The sequence below is a fragment of the Pecten maximus genome, chromosome 10, assembly GCF_902652985.1.
Source record: "Pecten maximus chromosome 10, xPecMax1.1, whole genome shotgun sequence".
NCBI lineage: Eukaryota > Metazoa > Mollusca > Bivalvia > Pectinida > Pectinidae > Pecten > Pecten maximus.
The window spans coordinates 21,274,877-21,295,551 of record NC_047024.1 but is presented as its reverse complement, the minus strand read 5'-3'; the positions used below and the strand labels follow the sequence as shown (position 1 = coordinate 21,295,551).

Sequence of the window (20,675 nt, the reverse complement as noted above, 5' to 3'; positions counted from 1 at the left end):
ACTCGTTAAACGTCCAAGGAGGATAAGACCACGGGTTCCAGTAGTGTAAGCGTGGTGTGTTTCATCGATGACATCCGCTATAAAAATCCAGGTCAAAGACTGGTTATTAAAGTCACAATCTCAACCACTAGGCATACCTACAAGGCTACAAGCATCAAACATGTCTGACTTCATACCACAAAAGGAAATAGAATATTTCCAAATGACATCACGATGTGGATCATCAAACTTTCTTGTGAATATACTATCTTGAGTGACGAAAAACCTAGGTAAGCGTTGAAAATAGCCATGCAATACACGAAACACTCCAATTCCAGCTTGAAATGGCGAAAAATTTGATCCACGCTTGCGTTCAGAAGATCTACATTGTCAACCCCAAAACTCCCTACTTCCTTTCTTGTAACTTTCATAATCAATCAACATATCCACCATGAAATATAGAAGCCGCGTTCACAAAGAATAATGGATGGACAGACTAACGGAGGGCAGCCAAAACGGCCGAGGAGTAAAGCATATAACTGATATCTGATCCACTTATACATGCAATCATGAAGGCTTATTTCTAGTAAAATCCAACATAATGTAAAAAAAAAAACAAGAAACAAGAAATATCTTTGAAAAAGATAAACGGCATAGTTTTAATGCTGGTGGTTATAATGTAAAACTGCTGGTGAAATAAATTAACGAACTAATTAATAAATGCGCAGTTTCTGCACGGATAACAAAATTATATCAGTTTGAATCATTTTTCGTGATAATAAGACTGCATTTGAATCAGGAATATGATTTTATTAATGTGTCATTTGAATAGATACATCCACTTATTCAGCTGCGTATTTGCGTATAGGCAGCTACGCGCCTGAATACGACTGCATTTCAATCAGGAATATAATTTTATTAATAATTTTAAAATTGAAAAGATGCATCCACTTATTCAGCTTACATTCAATCTTAATTTTGTTTCGTCTTTAACTGCATATCTGCATTTTGCATTTACCGCTACATTGACCAATCACATACTTCATCTTGACCAGTAACGCCACCTGTCGCGTCATATCCGGGTCCAAAAGAAAATTATACGTCTATGCCGAACAAGATATTAGCACCTTCGGATACATTATTGAAAGTTAGATATAGTAGACCAAATGTAGACTACTGAGTACTGTTTCGTCCTTCTGGGACCTGTCAGTGATGCTAAGGGCCTATTTAGAGTTGATATCTTGGAGTCAACTGAGAGAGCTCAAAATAGAACATGTCAAAATCTTAGGTGTGAAGTAAGATAAAATAATGAATTTCACAATTTCGAATCATTTTTGGCAACGCCATGACCAATACGGAACGACGTAAACCATGGCAAAAGCAATCCAAAACAAACTCTCAGGTGACCAAACAAATCAGCGATGCCGTCTGCCAGGAAGTTTGCCGTTCCATCATATTTTCCTTTTATTTTTATGCTTGTGCGATTTCATGGTCTAGGCCATATAGTGTTACCATTGGCCGTTATTCCGTCATAATTTCGTTTCCGCTCATTTACGAGATACAGCATCTTCGGAGACCCACGATTGTTGCCGGGGTCATAAGTGTAGCGTACCGAAGAGTATTCAACCGTGGGTCTCCGACAATGGAGATACTATAGATACAACCTTAATTTGGTTTATAGATGTATAATGATAATATGCAGGTTAAGTTCTGATTTGGTTACACAATCAATCATTTTTTTCCAGGGTTATAGACATTTAACTTTAAGAATTTTAATTAAAAATTTACGAACACAATAGGGCCTTGACTAACTCCAGTGAGAATTAAAAAAACAAACAACAAAAACAACAAAAAATGTAATAATTTTATATTTTCAACTGCATTTAGGGTAATCTAGCTTGCCCACCTCAATATATTAAGAACACGCCGCTATTAAGACCGCTTTCACTCCGACCCCAGATGGTCTTAATAGAGAGGTTTCACCAAAATAATAAAATCTCCTTATCGAGGGAGCACTTTCTATGACAATAATCACGTTTGCAATTATTAGTATTATCTTTTCAAATGCCATTTACTTAGGCAGCTAACCATCCTTGGTGAGCCAATACCTCAGACCTGTCCTGAACAGTCATGCACACACCTCTTAACAATGTTAATAAACACTGAAAAGTTCCAAACTTTTCTTCGGTTACCGGCATGATATTGTGTCTCCAGACATATCTAGGCCTAGCTGTATGTAGACCACGCGTAATACTTCTAACCACACTATCTGCATTCTGTAATCACAAGATATTAATGTACTGTCTCAAAATTGAATATGCTGATCTAGTCCCAAGGAAGAACACAATGAGGATTTTTTTCCGTAATTTTAAAAGATTCGGTTGTAAAAACCAAAGATGGTAGAATGTTGATCAGCCTCATTATCATATACAACTAAAAGTACAAGGACCAAGAGGAACATTATAGTATTTCTCATGAAATAACGATAGCAGGTATTGTTCACAGATGAAGGGCGATTTGAATAATCCACCATGTGAGATTGTAGGTTAAGAATTCTGCTCTTTTATGATCTACATCGGAACGCCAGTATTTGCTAAAGTATCCCATTTTGGAATCTGTCGCCGCCTAGGTCAACATTTAGGCCCTAAACATCACTGACAATTCCCATACTGCATGCTATCAGAACATTGTATTATATTTTCTTTGGAAAAACCGTCCGTAAAAAAACAAAAAACAAAAAAAACACAACAAAAAGAAGAAAAAAAATCAACAAAAGAATGCTTTTGCAAGAACAAAGTGCAGAGACACAGAAGAGCAAATGTAAATTACTTTGCAGCCGTTTGTCCTTCTAAAGATTATTTTTATCACGCTATCTTCCCCATTCAGTCTTGCTTACGAAAGAAAATAAATGAATCCGCCACTCCTGTCTCTACACACCGGAATACGTCATAACTTAGTTAAGATATATGCATGTATCGTTTCGTTGTTTCGCTCCGAAATATCTATTGTTATCAGCGCTACAAAAAGTTGGGCGGGGGAACAAAAAGACTCGCATCAGCTACCATGATTGAGCGACGCTAATGCAAAACGTATTGTAATTGCACGTGTATTTCACCTAGGCGCCCGGTGTTCGATTCCCCGACTACGATGATAAGGTTTGGGATCATCTACCCGGGTACTCCGGTTTCCTCCCACGGTTATACCCTCACGCGCTTCCATTTGGGCCAACGAGCGTGATTAATATAAGTTTATATAACTTGTTTCGCAATTGTTGTAAAATGCATAAAATTCATTTTGCAATTGCAGAGATTCAATAAAAAGAACGATAACCAAGTTTGGTCATCTGTAAAGTCTTTATGACGTCATAATGGACCATCACCACGCGATATTTCCCGGTCATTGTCCTGTTGCTAGCGACACGAAGAGGTTGAGCTGTACAGAGCACACAGATTCTGATTTCATATTTATCTCATCATCGACAAAGATTGTTGATATTTACATCATTGCGAATTAACTGAGGGTAAGTAAAAGACAACTGATTAATTTAAATAAATCAGTTGCACTAAGATACATTATTTATATTTAGTGAGATATGTGGAAGTGTGGTGGGCTCAAGTTCTTTATTAATTTAGAGTCATCTGACTTATCAGGTTCACGATTTAATACGATAGATAATGGATGCAGGCTGTAAGCAAAAGTAATATATAAAATGTTTACACTATAATGATATTCTTTGTGGTGTGCAATGAAACATGTCCTTAATAATGTACATGTTATGTACATGTATATACAATTATAAATAAGTAATAATAAATCTGTTGGCATCTCCCCAGTGACTGTCCAATACAATTTCAGAATGTTTAATATCCTCATGTATAACATTTTGCGGCAAGTTGTTCCATGAATCTACTACGCGGAAACTAAAATAGTTGTTTTCCGTATGTCAAAGTTACATCGTTTTTTTTTTAATATCTTTTAGGAGTGTCCCCTTGTCCTACTATGTTTATCCATTTGAAATATATTTGCGGTGACCCGTTCATCATAGAAATTATTAACGATTTTAAATACATTGATTAGGTCCCTTCTATTCCCTCGGTGTGCCAAGGTTGGCAGTTTTAGTCTCTACAAACGTTCAGGGTACTTTAAGTGTTTGAAACTCGGTATGAGTTTTGTAGCCCTCCTTTAGACATTCTCTATAAGTTCAATATTCCAGGTGGGGTCTTACTAGTGCCTTCAATAGAAGTTTGAAATTTTTCCCATCTAGATATGTAAATGTTCTTCTAATCAGTCCTAGAATACTATTAGCTTTATTTACTCCTAAAGTTGCATACGGGTTCTAAAATTTATATCTTCATCCGCCGTTACTCCAATGTCCTTTTCAGATGTTATGTTCTCGAGTTCTATTTGTTCATCCATTGCTCCCGACGTGTAATTAAATCTTTTCCCTTTGCAGTTAATTGATAATACTTTACATGTGTTAGGAGGTAATCTGAGTAGCCATTTTGCTGACCATTGTTCAAGTTTATTAAAATCGTTTTGCAAAGTGTCTTTATCATTGCTTTCCCTTATTTCTCGGTATAACTTTGTATCGTCCGCAAAAAGGGGATATTTAGATTTTAGGTAAATCATTATTATATACTACAAACAAAATTGGTCCAAGAACGCTTCCTTGAGGAATGCCGTTTACTACAGGGTATGTCTTTGATGATTTACCATTGACTAAAACTCTTTGACATCTGTTACTGAGGAAATCCCTTATCCAGTTGGTGACCTCGTCACTAACTCCATATCCTGCGAGTTTCCTTAGTAGTCTACGATGTGGAACTTTTTGTCAAACGCTTTCATGAATTCCATGTATACAACATTCTTCTAAAACCATTAGTAGCTGCAATTGTGTCGATCTCCCGAAGACATATCCAAATTGTTTACTACTGAGTAGATTATTTCTGTTCATATGATTCACCATGCTCTCCCTTACTAGTTTTTCCATTGTCTTTGCTACTATACTGGTAGTTTTTCTATTGTCTTCCCTACTATGCTGGTAGTTTTTCTATTGTCTTTGCTACTATGCTGGTAGTTTTTCTATTGCCTTTGCTACTATGCTGGTAGTTTTTCTATTGTCTTTCCTACTATGCTGGTTAAACTGACTAGTCTGTAACTTCATGCCTCTGATTTTTAGCCCCTTTTTTTAAATGGCTGTGATATTGGCCTCTTTCACAATATTTACAATATCAAAATACATGAACGTACAAATGAACTACGTGTAAATTACATGTATGTAAGTCTTACAGCGGTCAATGGGTATCAACATCCTCGCACAAGCAAGCAACTCATCCCTTATAAGATTAATTTTGTACGGAAGGGAGATCTCATTTCAACCATATTTATGCTACATTACGCATCCTTAAGCAGTGGGACTTTATCATTCATAGTGTTCTATATGGTGATGTTTCAGATTATGGAGGATACACGACTAAAAGAGATTGCAAAACATTTGGTCACTGACGTCATCCAGAAAGCCACGGAATATGTCCGGGCAGAAAGGGAAGAAATGGCGGAAATGACCAGCCAACTGGACAAGGGTGTTGACGACATAGTTCAACTGACCATCGGACAGTCCATCACGGCCATTCGTAGTGGGCAAATATCACCAACTGACCACAAGGTGGCAGAAATGACGGGTCAACTGGATAAGGATGTTGACGATATAGTTCAACTGACCATCGGACAGTCCATCACGGCCATTCGTAGTGGGCAAATATCACCAACTGACCACAAGATGGCAGAAATGGCGTGTGAACTGGATAAGGATGTTGACAATATAGTTCAACTGACCATCGGACAGTCCATCACGGCCATTCGTAGTGGTCAGATATCACCGACTGACCAGAAGATGGCCGAAATGACGGGCCAACTGGATAAGGATGTGGACGATATTGTAAGTGGAACCATTGGGCGGTCAATCACAACCATCCGTAGTGGTCAAACGTCACCAACTGACCACAAGATGAGAAGCAGGGAGATAACGGCAGAGGCGACAGAGCCAAGAACCGGAAATGACGCCGGATTACAAAAGGCAAAAACCTACCCAAGTGGCAAAGGTATACTTGTATAAAAAATTATGTAGCTCAGTAGATAATTTCAAGATTGCAATATTAACTTTTCAGTAAAAAGATAAATCTATTGGTGCTTAAAAAAATTTAATTACTATTTGAAAGAAATATGCAAAATGATTGCCATGTATATTTCCTATCTCTACGGTTTGTCGTCTGTGGTATACTGGTTTGTTGTGTTTATCCGCAATAGAGATTCGATCTGTTTCGTGTCTGATTCCACTGATGTCTTTAAAGAAATGGGCATATATCATCAATTTTGTTGTTTATGTTTTCTTAGATCACGAAACCGGGGTTCCGCCGATCATCACTCAGAATAAAGCTGCAGGCAAAGTGAAGAAAACATTTTTCGAACGTCAGCTGGACAGACTTCTCGGGGTAAGTTAATTTTTGGAGAACATTACTGTATACAGAATGTATGTTTTAAGTGTGACGGAGAGGGACTGGAAATGTTATACTTTTATCTTACTTGAGGTTATTTTTATATTTTAGAGAGAAAAGAAAAATGAAAAGAAGTTGAAAACAGGTAAGCGTAAATATATTTTGTATATATTTAATTTGATAGCATTCGTGAAATACAATTTCAATTAAAGCTTTACATTTATAGATATTTATCTAAATAATTATCAAGAGATTTTGGTGTACATATGTATCTCTTTTAATTGAATTTATTTTGATGTCATCGTTCATTAAATTCTAGCAATAATGGTATTTTTCGCCCTTTTAAACAGAATTTCACGAAAGCACCCCTAGTGGAGGAAGTAGGAAACGTCCAACAAAGGCCCATAACAAAAGGGATTGGATCCTTAAAAACATCCTTTGCTGTTTTGTCCGCCAGACGGCGACAGTGGAGCCCATTGATGACTAAACAGAAGATTTGTGTAACGAAAAGTTACTAACACATTGGATATTTCAAAACTTGGCATTCGTAGCAAAATGTCAGAGGAAATCGGAGAAGACAGCGATATACGGTATCAGGCGAACAACAAGGAGTTGTAAACTTTATATCTGAAAGGCTACGAGGAAATATTGTCAAAAAGAGATAAAAATACGAAACTAAACCCAATCACGTTCCTCGATCTTGTACAACATTGATGATACTGTCATACACATACGTTTAAAACACAGTATGGCTATTTCAGTTTGTTTTAAAAGTTAATATTAGAAAATAAAAGCGGTAGATAAAATTTCTGTACATTATCGTTTTTATTTGATACAATTGTACTTTTGAGAATGTTGTACACGTGACCAACTGGACAAGATAAATGTTCTCGTCAGGGTTCAGCCTCAAGGTCACATGTCATAGGTCAAGGACATATTCTCCGAGTTTATTGATACATGATAACTGTTTGACGTGTCAAACAACTTTTTCGTGGCTATCGTTCTTTTTATTTGTCTCGATTATTTTAACAAATCACATCAATAATAATAATTCCATCCAACAGCCTGATATATGCTGTATTATAATATACTAATGTCAGGACTGGAATATTTGCTAAAGTTTTTGATCGTGTATATATCACATCGGGGAATTATTGTTGAATTACTATTATATGGTTTTACTTGCGAATTTCTGAAGTGGCTTGAAAATTATCTTTATAATCGTAAGCAGAAAGTCTTTATAAATAAAAACTCATTCTCAGCTCTAGGTTCGATTGAAGCAGGGGTACCTCAAGGCTCGATTTTAGGGCCTCTTCTATTTCTGATCTATATAAACGACATAGCCGATATTCTTGAATCGGTTTCTCGACGGTTTTCTAATGATACTTCTCTTTAAATTTCTTCCTTTTCATGTCAAGAGATAGATCGAGTACTTAACAGAGATCTCGAAGCATTAAACATGGTTAGATACTTTTTTCTTTTTTGTTTTTGTTTTTTTGTGTTTTTTTTGTGTGTGTTTTTTTGTTGTTGTTGAAAACTGATGTGTACGCAACTGCGTATTTGCGTATAGGCAGCTACGCGCCTGAATACGACTGCATTTCAATCAGGAATATAATTTTATTCATAATTTTAAAATTGAAAAGATGCATCCACTTATTCAGCTTACATTCAATCTTAACTTTGTTCCGTTTTTAACTTCATATCTGCATTTTGCATTTACCACTACAGTGACCAATCACATACTTCATCTTGACCAGTAACGCCACCTGTCGCGTCATTTCCGGGGACAAAAGAATATTATACGGTTATGCCGAAAAATGTGACAAAGGTAAATGAGAACTACTGTACGCGTGAATGAGAACTCTGCATTCACCTTAAAGCCGCATACTCCCAAATAACCCAAAATTCTAGTTGCACACTTTTATTAACGGCAATCCAAGATGCTCATTCACATTAAAATGGTCACTGGCCTGGACGTTTGACGGGGGAAATCCTTGCGACATCAGTGTATAAAAACAACTCGCCGCATTTATTTTTATCGCGAAATTTGTCATGGAACCGAGAACGAGAACTTACCTAATAATGCTTTCATTTAAACATATTAGCAAAATATTCTCGTAATAACTTACAAACATACAACTTTAAATACTTAATTTTAAAATATAGCAACAATGAATATAATATGTATCGATAAAATTCAGATCGTTCAAGTTGACAATTTTGGAAAAAGCTAACCAGCTATCCAATAAACGTCCGGCGAAATCCGAATTCGAGTCTATTCCTTTTTCTTCTCTTGTGAAGTTTTAACGATTCAGTTCTTTTCCTAAGGAATCCTGAGATTTTGCCGATTTCAGTCCCTTTAGCGTTTCCTTTTTTTTTTTACCGAATCTGTCTTGGAAAGCCCACGCTTTCGGCGTTCCGCAGTTTTAATGTTGACTGATAACCGGCCCGTTGCTTTGTGGGACTAATTTGCATAGAAACTTGGTCCGTCGGACCCAGTTATTATTTTTGGGACTGTATACTTTCATAAATACACATTGTACACATTTCCCTAAAGTTTTTGATTCGGAATGATTTGTTAGGTATTGATCAAGTCTGAAAACTGTAAAGAGGTCAACATGTAAACATTTTTATATATTTCTTTGTGAGTATGGGGCTTTAATCAATAGTTCTAGAACTACAGATAAACTAAACCACTCTTTTGGAGGTCATCATGCACTTCAGGAAAAACCTCAGGAAACATGCGCCCGGAAGACAGGCAAAACGAGCAGAAGGAAAGCGCCGGGACCCCGCTTACAAGTGTTATACAAATATTTCAAACTTTAATCAAACAACAAATATTAAGCGACAATGTCATACCAATATGAAAAAGTATCTAAATACTAAGTATTTCATAAGAACACAGAAGATTTGGGGTAAACTTATGATCCACACAAAAAAGAGGAAGTCAGGGGAAGTTGGAGGATGTCTTTTTTTTTCTTTAAATAATTCCAAAACTGAATTTTCACACATAATAGAAATTAAAAATAACTACATTCATATCTATAAAGTTTCCAGGATGGCGTCATCAACTTCCAGGAACTAATTCCAAAACCCCCGGTATGTAACATGCAAGGCATGGGGAAGAGCGAAGCACACGAGTCAGTGTAACGTCATTGTAAAGGGGAATATCATTTTTGTAGTAGTTTGAATTTTCTGACGATCTTACTACGTAGATAAATCACCACAAGGCAGCTTTGAAGGCGATATTAACATCAGAACCCTTCGGATGACGTATATAGGTGTGTGAGATATATACACACACTGAAGTAGCGGTGCATTAGGCCTAATTTCCGGGACGAAAATTGTTCAACTCCAAGCAGACGATGCTTTCGATATGTTGAATTCGACACTTATCATTGGAACATGTTGCCGGTAAAGAGTGAAGATTCCGGCACTTGTGACGCTCTTGTAGTCGGGATTACCTTAGTGTTGCAGGGGCTGAGCCTGGGCCCACAAGCAATCAAAAGCTATGTGGATTTAGCACTTAGGTAACTTTGGCCCCACAGTTGCCATAATGACTTGACTTTAAACATATTTATTGTCCAAAAAAAGGCACAAAGGATTTGGCACAAGTTATGACAACTTATGAAGCCATCTCCTATCAACAAAACATTTTACACAATTGATGACATATACATTTACAAAGTCAAAGTTTAAATAAGTCAATTTTACATAATTATGCAAATAGTGATATAAAGATAGACTTGCATGTTTAAAATCTCTTGCTGGATTTGATGATTTAATGACCCTTGAACTTAATTGGCATAATGTTATTATCATTACATATTACATGTATTATAACCCAGTTATGTGTGAATCTTTATCGTACAAAAATAATGCATGTCTGTAAATAGACAATTGTTCTCGTGGGCCAACCTATTTTCTTTGAGTCTTCCGTTTTGGAATCCGTCGCCGACAAGGTATCACCATTTAGGCCCTGAGCATCAATGGCGAGTCCTACATAACATATATTATATTAGAACCTTATATTTGGTTTTCTCTGGGAAATTTGTGGTTATACAATTAAGTAACAATTCATGCTAATACACTGTAAAGGTATTTGGTACGTTGAAAGAACAAAGTGCGGAGATTCTTCAAGAGTTGAGAGCTGGACACCAGTAGAGCAAGCAGGGATTTTTAACATGCGATTTTCCCCATTCAGTTCTGCTCACGAGAGGAAATAAATGAAACGGTTTCTCCCGTCTCTACAAATCGAAATATGTCATAACTAAATTGTAAGGACCGAGTGTGGTGACTATTGGGAATGCGAAAAAAACGTTTCTTACCAGAAGGAAAAGACGATAATTATAATTATTTCGGGGAAAATAACCAAAAAGACTCGTATCAGCCATCATAATTGAGCGACGCTAATGTAAAGCGTACTGTTATTGCAATTTCGGGTGGTCGGGTGGCACAGTGGTAACCCACTTGAAGTTTATCTACGCGGCCGGGGTTCGAATCCCGACCGGACTTGAAAAGGTATGGGGTCACCTGCCCGACATGGGTTTTCTCTTGGAACTCCAGGTTCCTCCCACGATAAGACCCACGCGCGCTTCCAATCTTGGCCAACTAGCGTGATTAATATAAGTTGATATAACTTATGTCGTAATTGTTGTAAAGTAAAAAAAGTTTACATTGCAATTGCAGACGTTCAATAGAAAGAACGATAATAACATTAGGTCGCCTACAAAGCCTTTATGACGTCATAATGGACCATCATCACGCGAGATTTCCCGGTCATTGTCCTGTTGCTAGCGACACAAAGAAGTTGAGCTGTACAGAGCAAACAAATTTTGATTTGATATTTATCTCATCATCGACATAAATTGTTGGTATTTACATGATAGCGGATTAACTGAGGGTAAGTAAAGTGCAACTGGTTAATTTAAATGAATACGACACATTATCTATATTTAGTGAGATAAATGTAGCTGAACTGGACTGAATGCCAGTGGCCAGGTAGTCCATATGGTCAGATCGTCCGTCTAGAGTTCAAAGGCCCTGAGTTCGAGTCCTGGTCTAGTCGTCACATTTTCCCTCTCCTATTACAATTGGCGTCCAACATCAATTGGAGTGGTCAACGGCACCAAATCTGTATAAAGGAAGGAGTAATGAAAAATAGCCTGCCCGCGTTGGGGCTCGAACATACGACCTTACGCTCTCAAGTCAAATATCCTATAATTGGGCTAAAGGGATTTTTCCGTTAGTCTGAGCTATTACACAAGTGTGGGTTCAAGTTCTTTACTAACTTAGCGTCTTCTGACTAATCAGGTTTACACACAAACCAATTCTCATAATATTGACAATATCAAAATGATATATGAAAGAAAAACATAACTACATGTACGTGCAGATTTCATGTATGTAAGCAGCACTGCGGCCAACAGGTATCAACATTCTCGCACAAACCATCACCTCATCCCTTCCCAGACGCCATATCGTCTAGACCAAGGGCAAAGTCCTCATTCGGAACCAATTTCTTCTTAACTCTGAAACCATCCACAATCCAGGTTGTTATAGCTACAACGAGATCTATAAATTCACTAAAACTTATGATTGGCGTGATAAATAGTACTAGCGTTAGATACATGGATGTAGAATAATCAAAAATGCTTCGTCCGCACTGGGACTCCAACTAGTAACTTCTCGCTCCTTACTTTAGAGTTATCGAATATGTAAAAACGTTAACATTCGAAACTTAATAACTGGAGAGTACAAACAAGAATTGTCCGGAAAAGATTTAATATGTAATAAATGTAGACAAACTTAGTATCATATTGGTGGAAATATGATAACAAAATTATTGAAATTGGACAGATTAAAAAATAGTTTATAGACAATATTTATCTTTCTATACTTCCTGTGAGCTAGGGACACAGAAGAGCTCTCTGTGTGTAAAAATATACAGCCAAGTCACGGATATTAATTCCATCATCTTCACAAACCCGCGGATTTATTTGGAAAAGAAAACAATTCCAATGTCGTTAGTTGTTATCGGAAATGAATGGTAGGGAGTAAATATTTTCATCACTGAGGCTATATTGTGGGTTTTCTTAACTTGGTTTGGACTGGCATCAAAATGAACGTTTTTAAGTTCGTCATGTCATTTATATGCTTCAAGGGTTACAGTACACGCAAAGCATTGCGTTTCTCCTGAAAATGTATTACGTAGAAAGGATTACATGCATGTTAAACTAGAAGCTGAAATTAAGATATTCTAAAATATTTTCTTTTATTTGATTTCTGAATTTTGACCCCTACTTCTTTACAAATACATGCGCATTTTATGTAATTGATAATTACAAGATGTATATTTCAATATGATGCTTGCACTGCTGTTGGGGTTGTAAGAATTGTACTTTTTTGGTTGTCAATCCAGTTAAAGATTATTCTTTGGGCATTTAAGCCTACATAATAATAGTATCAAAAACATAATTGGAGAGTGATATCTCATTAAACGTATGTATGGCACGGAGAGTAACGTTTAAGATACACCGTTAACATTTGCAATCCAAGTTTAACTGATACTGATAGACGTGTTCTCCTTGGTACCTGATTGTACAGTTATATTTAGTTAATCTACCACTTGTTTAAGCTTGATACAACACCATTAGAAACCCACACGCACACATACACGCGCTCGTGCACATGCACACTATTTACGTATATTTACCATTGTATGGCACTGCCACTATGTATATAACCCTACCAATTCAGTTGCGAGTTCACCAGCTTATGAACTGCCAACTGAAATTTGAATTTGAAAATTAAAAAAAAAAAAATAAAATCGCACGACAAATAAAAAATCGCAGATGGTAAATATATAAGCAAGCGCGCTTCATGGAATTTGCCTCTGTCCAGTTGGCATTCATATTGACTATGAATGCCAACTGAAAGCCGTTCAATGCTTAAATGAAAGAATGTTTTGTTTTCGTGGTCAGTATACAATATGTACTTCAACGGGACATTACTGTCATTTGGTGCCATGCAGGTAGTGTGTAAGAATTGTACCTGGTGTCCCTCCCCATTGCATGATCGTAAGAGGCGATTAAATATTGGATTGTATCTTTTTTTCTCTTTCTAAACAACTTCATTCTTCCAAATGTCTCTCTTGACAATGCCTCACTTTTGGCCTTAAGTTAAGCGTGTGCCCCTTTGAGGGAGGCTTCGGGTTCTGTCCCTTGGCCGAAACATACCAGCCTATAAAAATGGTAGTTGCTGCTCCTGTTTAACGCTCAGCAGTTTAGGGAGATGGACGACTGGTTCGCCCGTTGTCAGTATAATATGACCGGGTGGGGTGCCCTGCCAGATTTCTTCGTCAGTATGATTCAGTGAGATATCACTATAAAGTAGATATCAGTGGCTCGCTATCACAAGCAGAGATAAACACGAACATACTGCAGCCTCCTAAAACACACGTACACTACATGTACACATCTCGCGCGCGGGGGTTTCCTTTCTTTTTAAATGACCACAGCTGTTGTTAAACAATGCAAAACGGAGCTGACAGCGGGAGATTCCATTTTTATTATAAGCAGCTGAACTCGATCATTCACAGCGTTTTATTATTATTACAGATTATGGAGGATATACAACTTAAAGAGATTGCAAAACATTTGGTCACTGACGTCATACAGAAAGCCACGGAATATGTCCGGACAGAAAGGGAAGAAATGGGGGAGATGACGGGCCAACTGGACAAGGGTGTGGACGACATAGTTCAATTGACCATCGGACAGTCCATCACGGCCATTCGTAGTGGGCAAACATCACCGACTGACCACAAGATGGCAGAAATGACGGGGATACTGGATAAAGATGTGGACGATATTGTAGGTAGAACCATTAGCCAGTCTATCACGGCCATTCGTAGTGGTCAAACATCGCCAACTGACCTCAGGATGGCCGAAATAACAGGCCAACTGGACAAGGATGTGGACGATATTGTAGGAAGAACCATTGGGCGGTCAATCACAGCCATCCGTAGTGGTCAAACGTCACCAACTGACCACAAGATGGCCGAAATGACGGGCCAACTGGACAAAGATGTGGACGATATTGTAGAAAGAACCATTGGGCGGTCATTCACAGCCATCCGTAGTGGTCAAACATCCCCAACTTACCACAAGGTGAGAGGCAGTGAGATACAGGCAGAGGCAACAGAACCAAGAACCGGAAATGACGCTGGGTTACAAAAGGCAAAAACCTACCCAACTGGCAAAGGTATACTTATATAATGATTATGTAAATCAGATGGTAATATCAATAATACAGTATTAAGCTTTTCAGTAAAAACATATGAAACTGATAATGCTTAAAAATTAACTAAACATTTTTTGAAAAAAATATGTTTTTAAAAATCTTTCTTTATGGTTTGTCGTCTGTGGTATATACAAAATGTATATTGTGTATCGTTAGGGCCAAATTTCCAATATCGCTCCTCCGAACTAAACGCGAAGGAGGGAAGGAGCGAAAACACGATGACGAAGGAGCGGAGAAGCGAAGAAGCGAAGCTCCTTTGCCATCGTGTTTTTGCTCCTTCGCTCCTTCGTCATCGTGTTTTCGCTCCCTCGCTCCTTCGCCATCGTGTTTTCTCTCCTTCGTCATCGTGTTTTCGCTCCTTCCCTCCATAGCGTTTAGGTCGGAGGAGCGATATTGGAAATTTGGCCCTAACGGAACACCATATATATCGGTTTTTTTGTGTTTATCTACTATATTTGTCAAAGTTATAAATTAATGTAATGTGTTTGACGATTAGATCTGTTTCGTGTCTGATATCACTGATATCTATTTTTTTTTAAATATTATCAATTTTGTTGTTTTTGTTTTCTTAGATCACAAAACAGTGGTTCTGCCAATCGTCACTCAGAATAAAGCTGCAGACAAAGTGAAGAAGACATTTTTCGAACGTCATCTGGACAGACTTCTCGGGGTAAGTTAATTTTTGGAGATCATTACCGTGTAAATTATGTATGTTTTCAGTGTGACGGAGAGGGACTGGAAATATTATATATTTATCTTACTAACGTTTATTTTTATATTTTAGAGAGAAAAGAAAAATGAAAAGAAGTTGAAAACTGGTAAGCAAATATTTTACTAAATTTGATAGCATTCGTACAAATAACAAAATTTCATTTATAACTTTACTTTTATAGATATTTTCTTCCATTTCTTTTAAATATCAACTTTGACGTCATTGTTCATTATATCCTAGTAATAATGATATATTTCTTTGCCATTTTAAGCAGAACTTCATGACAGCGCCCCTAGTGGAGGAAGTAGGAAACGTCCATCAAAGGCCCATAACAAAAGGGATTGGATCCTTAAAAACATCTTGTGTTGTTTTGTCCGCCAGACGGCGACAGTGGAGCCAATCGATCACTAAATAAATGAGATGTAACTGAGGGCACGGAACTAACACATATTAAATCGTCTGCTGTATGTTGAGATACGTGTAAAATGCTGATAATTATTAATTACACATTTCATATAACAGACATGTTCTTATATACGAATTCGTTACACAATGTAACAACTAATTGTATTTAAGAAAAAAACATGCAAAACTAAATATAATTCCGTTCCTCTTGTATAACATTGATTATATCGTTTTAAACACAATATGGTTATCGAAATTTGTTTTAAAAGTTGATACTATGAAATAAAGGAGGTATAGAAAACATTTTTGCATATCATCGTTTTTATTTGATACTTTTGAGAATGTCGCACACCCGACCAACAGGATAAGATAAATGTCCTCGTCGGGGTTGAACCTTAAGGTCAAATGTAATAGGTCAAGGAAAGTCTGGGGAATACGAGACTATGATAATTGCGGTTCATGCTTACAATTGGGGAGGGATTAGTAACAGCCCTGGAGAGCGGTGAACTAGTCTACATGAAAAGGTAAAGTAAGAGTTACCTCCTACATACCTACCTGGAAATGAAATAACTTTTAATTTATCTCAGTAATTTACTTTAAACTTTTGAAACAATTAACATGTAAATGTTAAGAATACACAGAAGGATTGAATTATATTTGTTAACAAGAAACGGTTGTAGCGATATAAAAATATGTAAAGAAGATTTGAACAAAATAAATTTTCTTTGGTATCAAAAGACTCATTTTTGCAAGTAAGAATATGGTTTTATATTCAAACATATGTGAAAATAGGTACCACTGTGTAATCAAAGTTTTCCTTAGTCCCTGTTGGCCTTACCGAATGCTTGACCGATCGGAGATTCCTACTTTGGAAGGATTGCACCCTCTGATCGGAGGTTCCTACTTTGGTAGGATTGCACCCTCTGATTGGAGGTTCCTACTTTGGAAGGATTGCACCCTCTGATTGGAAGTTCCTACTTTGGTAGGATTACACCCTCTGATTGGAGGTTCTTACACGTACTTTGGTAGGATTACACCCTCTGATCGGAGGTTCCTACTATGGTAGGATTGCACCCTCTGATCGGAGGTTCCTACTTTGGTAGGATTGCACCCTCTGATCGGAGGTTCCTACTTTGGTAGGATTGCATCCTCTGATCGGAGGTTCCTACTTTGGTAGGATTGCACCCTCTGATTGGAGGTTCCTACTATGGTAGGATTGCACCCTCTGATCGGAGGTTCTTACTTTGGTAGGATTACACCCTCTGATCGGAGGTTCCTACTTTGGTAGGATTGCACCCTCTGATTGGAGGTTCCTACTTTGGTAGGATTGCACCCTCTGATCGGAGGTCCCTACTTTGGTAGGATTACACCCTCTGATTGGAGGTTCCTACTTTGGTAGGATTGCAACCTCTGATACGAGGTTCCTACTTTGGTAGGATGACACTCTCTGATTGGAGGTTCCTACTTTGGTAGGATTACACCCTCTGATCGGAGGTTCCTACTTTGGAAGGATTGCACCCTCTGATTAGAGGTTCCTACTTTGGACGGATTGCACCCTCTGATCGGAGGTTCCTACTTTGGACGGATTGCACCCTCTGATCGGAGGTTCCTACTTTGGTAGGATTGCATCCTCTGATCGGAGGTTCCTACTTTGGTAGGATTGCACCCTCTGATTGGAGGTTCCTACTTTGGTAGGATTGCATCCTCTGATCGGAGGTTCTTACACGTACTTTGGTAGGATTACACCCTCTGATCGGAGGTTCCTACTTTGGACGGATTGCACCCTCTGATCGGAGGTTCCTACTTTGGTAGGATTGCATCCTCTGATCGGAGGTTCCTACTTTGGAAGGATTGCACCCTCTGATTGGAAGTTCCTACTTTGGTAGGATTGCACCCTCTGATCGGAGGTTCCTACTTTGGACGGATTGCACCCTCTGATCGGAGGTTCCTACTTTGGTAGGATTGCATCCTCTGATCGGAGGTTCCTACTTTGGTAGGATTGCATCCTCTGATTGGAGGTTCCTACTTTGGTAGGATTGCATCCTCTGATCGGAGGTTCCTACTATGGTAGGATTGCACCCTCTGATCGGAGGTTCCTACTTTGGTAGGATTGCATCCTCTGATTGGAGGTTCCTACTTTGGTAGGATTGCATCCTCTGATCGGAGGTTCCTACTTTGGTAGGATTACACCCTCTGATCGGAGGTTCCTACTTTGGTAGGATTACACCCTCTGATTGGAGGTTCCTACTTTGGTAGGATTACACCCTCTGATTAATTGGAGGTGGTTCCCTAATTAGTAGGATTACTCCCTCTGGATACTCTTTGTTTTTTTGTTGTTTTTTTTATTTCGTTGGAGATTCACTGAAAGGGAAATTTTTTTTTAATTTCTTTTGATGATGTAATAAAGATGAAGCTGTATTTGTGAATTTCCGTGTCACATCCAAATTTTGTCTAAACAACACACATTAATATGTTAAAGGTCATCTCTTGGTTCAATGATTGAATCAGCACGCCTGTTTGAGAGCCGGATTACTTGTTTGATGGTATGAGTATCCACAACCGGAAGAGCTCACTAAATCAAGACGACCTATAACAAATGAGGGCACGAGACTTAGTGAATCTCGTCGTTTCCCACACATACTATGGACACAGGACCTCGTCAATTTTACCTTAACATATAAATGTTCAAGCACAGGAACTTGACATAGGCTGGATCGAATGTATAAAAATACATATACTGTACTACATACCGACCGTGGGGTTAGAATTATGTGCCACGCTCCTGCGTTGTCTCATCGGCTTTGGGGAAAGTACTCTACATATATGTAAAATCTGTCACCTTCTCCTTTTTCAAAAACTAGTATTTTGTGTATAACTAAATATTATAGCGACAATCAGCCTCTTTTATCCCGAATTTTTTCTTCTCTTTGTTAAATGTTTGTAGTAATGTTATAATCACAGCAGACTTACGTTTTTCATGTACGTATATTCTATGAATCGAAGTTGAATCGCAAGCTGCTTAATTAGTTGTTCATTTACAATTTTTATTCTTTATAATGCCTATAACATAGGGACTTGGTAAAGGTTAACAACCCTCACGGTGTGTATATATACCAAACGTGTGAAACGAAAATAAAATGAGATCTGTGACAGGTCCCTGTGTCTAAAAGAAGTATTAAATATGGACATATTTGTGTACATTGTTTACTAGTCACCAATTAGTTACCAGTCACAATCGAGAACTATCGGCATGTTCCGTAAATGAACGGAAAGTACCGACGTTTCCCGATTACGTATATCTGTGAATATTTAAAAACACATTCGCAAAACTCAATGATTGGCAATTGTATAGATATTCCTATCGGATCGAGATGTGTGAGAGATGTAATCATAGATTGTTTTTAAATTCTTGTATAAAAAAAACGTCAGCTAAAATATAGAATCGTTTGTAGTTTCTACTGGTTCACAAACCCCTGTGCTTAGTTTGGTTTATGAATGGTTCTTGAATGAGTGGGCGTGTGCGTAAACCCAAATAAGGTCACGTGCTCGAACGAGTAGGCGTGTAACCCTCAAGGGCGCGTGTTTAGTATAAATCACTTAACTTTTACTTCTTTGTATAACTTCCTCATATTTGTAAACACTTTTTGTAGTTTTCTTTTCAAGTAAAAATTTTTTTTCGAAACAATTCTATATAGAATGTGATCTGTATAAAATTTGAAGTGTCGCGTATTTTTAAGACTCGATTTTTAGTAAAATTCATTATTTATCTTAAATCATATTGTGTCTGATTTGGATTTATTTGCTTGCTTCATTTTTTGTACTGTTTTTTTGTTTTGTTTTGTTTGTGTTTTTGTTTTTGTTTTTTTGTTTTTGTTTTTTAATTTACATTTAGCTCGCCGACACGAAGTCCAGGGGAGCTATCGCAATACCTCGGCTGTAACATCGGCGTCGGTGTCTATTCACAGTTAGGTTAAAGTAATTTTTATATATAATGACAAGAACTTTCTATAGTACTACATTTGCGGACCTGCTGACCTTGATCGTGACCCTTGATCAACTTTAAAAAAAAACTTAACCTTGACCACAGTTTGCAAACTTACGAGATAAGGCTTTCATATTTTACATATGTGTTCCTTGTCACAAGACCTATCTTTTATATGTGTGTTCTTCAGTTACGGACCTGCTGATCTTGATCTTGACCTTTGACCTACTTAAAAAACTGATGCTGAATTTCAACCCACTCGGCGAGTTATGTGGTCTTCTGTAAACTCTTGTTGAGCTTTACTATCGCGATAAAAACTTTGATTAAGGTGATAAAATAGTGAGTTTTCATTGTCATAAAGTTAGAAGCCAAGATACTAGGTTGAATTATTGAATATTATAAACGGGTTCATGTCAAACGTTACTATGCTCTCGCTATTTGTTTGCTGGGTTTCTCGCACGACAAGACATTTTACTCTAATTGATCTGCATGGCATGCGACGTGCATCCTGTATGTTGTTCAGTGAGGTACTCACCAACTACTACAAGGAGACTGCTCACGTGACAATTAACCAATCAAACAAATCGCGAGAACAGAAAAAAATATTTTACGCCAGTGTAAGTTCCATAGCTGAAATATCGATAACTCAGTAGAAATCCTAAATATGCGCACGTGACTACGATTAGATGAAGATTTCTCTATTTTCATTAAAAACACAAAAGTCTTTAGAAACAATACAATGTATAAGTAAAACACACCATTGTCCACAGAACTTGTCAGATATAGTTATTGGAGTTTA

The 20,675-nt window shown here is 37.6% G+C and overlaps 1 protein-coding gene across 1 annotated transcript; it reads left to right on the top strand.

Annotated features, from left to right (window-relative positions):
* The first annotated feature begins 5,350 nt into the window (after positions 1-5,350).
* On the top strand, positions 5,351-7,142 carry LOC117336357. The gene is made up of 4 exons (XM_033896860.1): positions 5,351-6,080; positions 6,373-6,470; positions 6,585-6,618; positions 6,824-7,142. The coding sequence occupies exons 1-4, from the start codon at positions 5,366-5,368 to the stop codon at positions 6,958-6,960; spliced, it is 984 nt and encodes a 327-aa protein (XP_033752751.1). The 5' UTR covers positions 5,351-5,365; the 3' UTR covers positions 6,961-7,142.
* Positions 7,143-20,675: the final 13,533 nt, after the last annotated feature.

What these genes read in the sequence shown, in the direction of transcription:
- LOC117336357 (XM_033896860.1), top strand. Translation starts at nt 5,366, where the DNA reads ATGCTACATTACGCATCCTTAAGCAGTGGGACTTTATCATTCATAGTG. An exon ending in AGCTGGACAGACTTCTCGGG is followed by an intron (nt 6,471 to 6,584) that starts GTAAGTTAATTT and finishes TTTATATTTTAG; the next exon opens with AGAGAAAAGAAAAATGAAAA. An exon ending in TGAAAAGAAGTTGAAAACAG is followed by an intron (nt 6,619 to 6,823) that starts GTAAGCGTAAAT and finishes CCTTTTAAACAG; the next exon opens with AATTTCACGAAAGCACCCCT.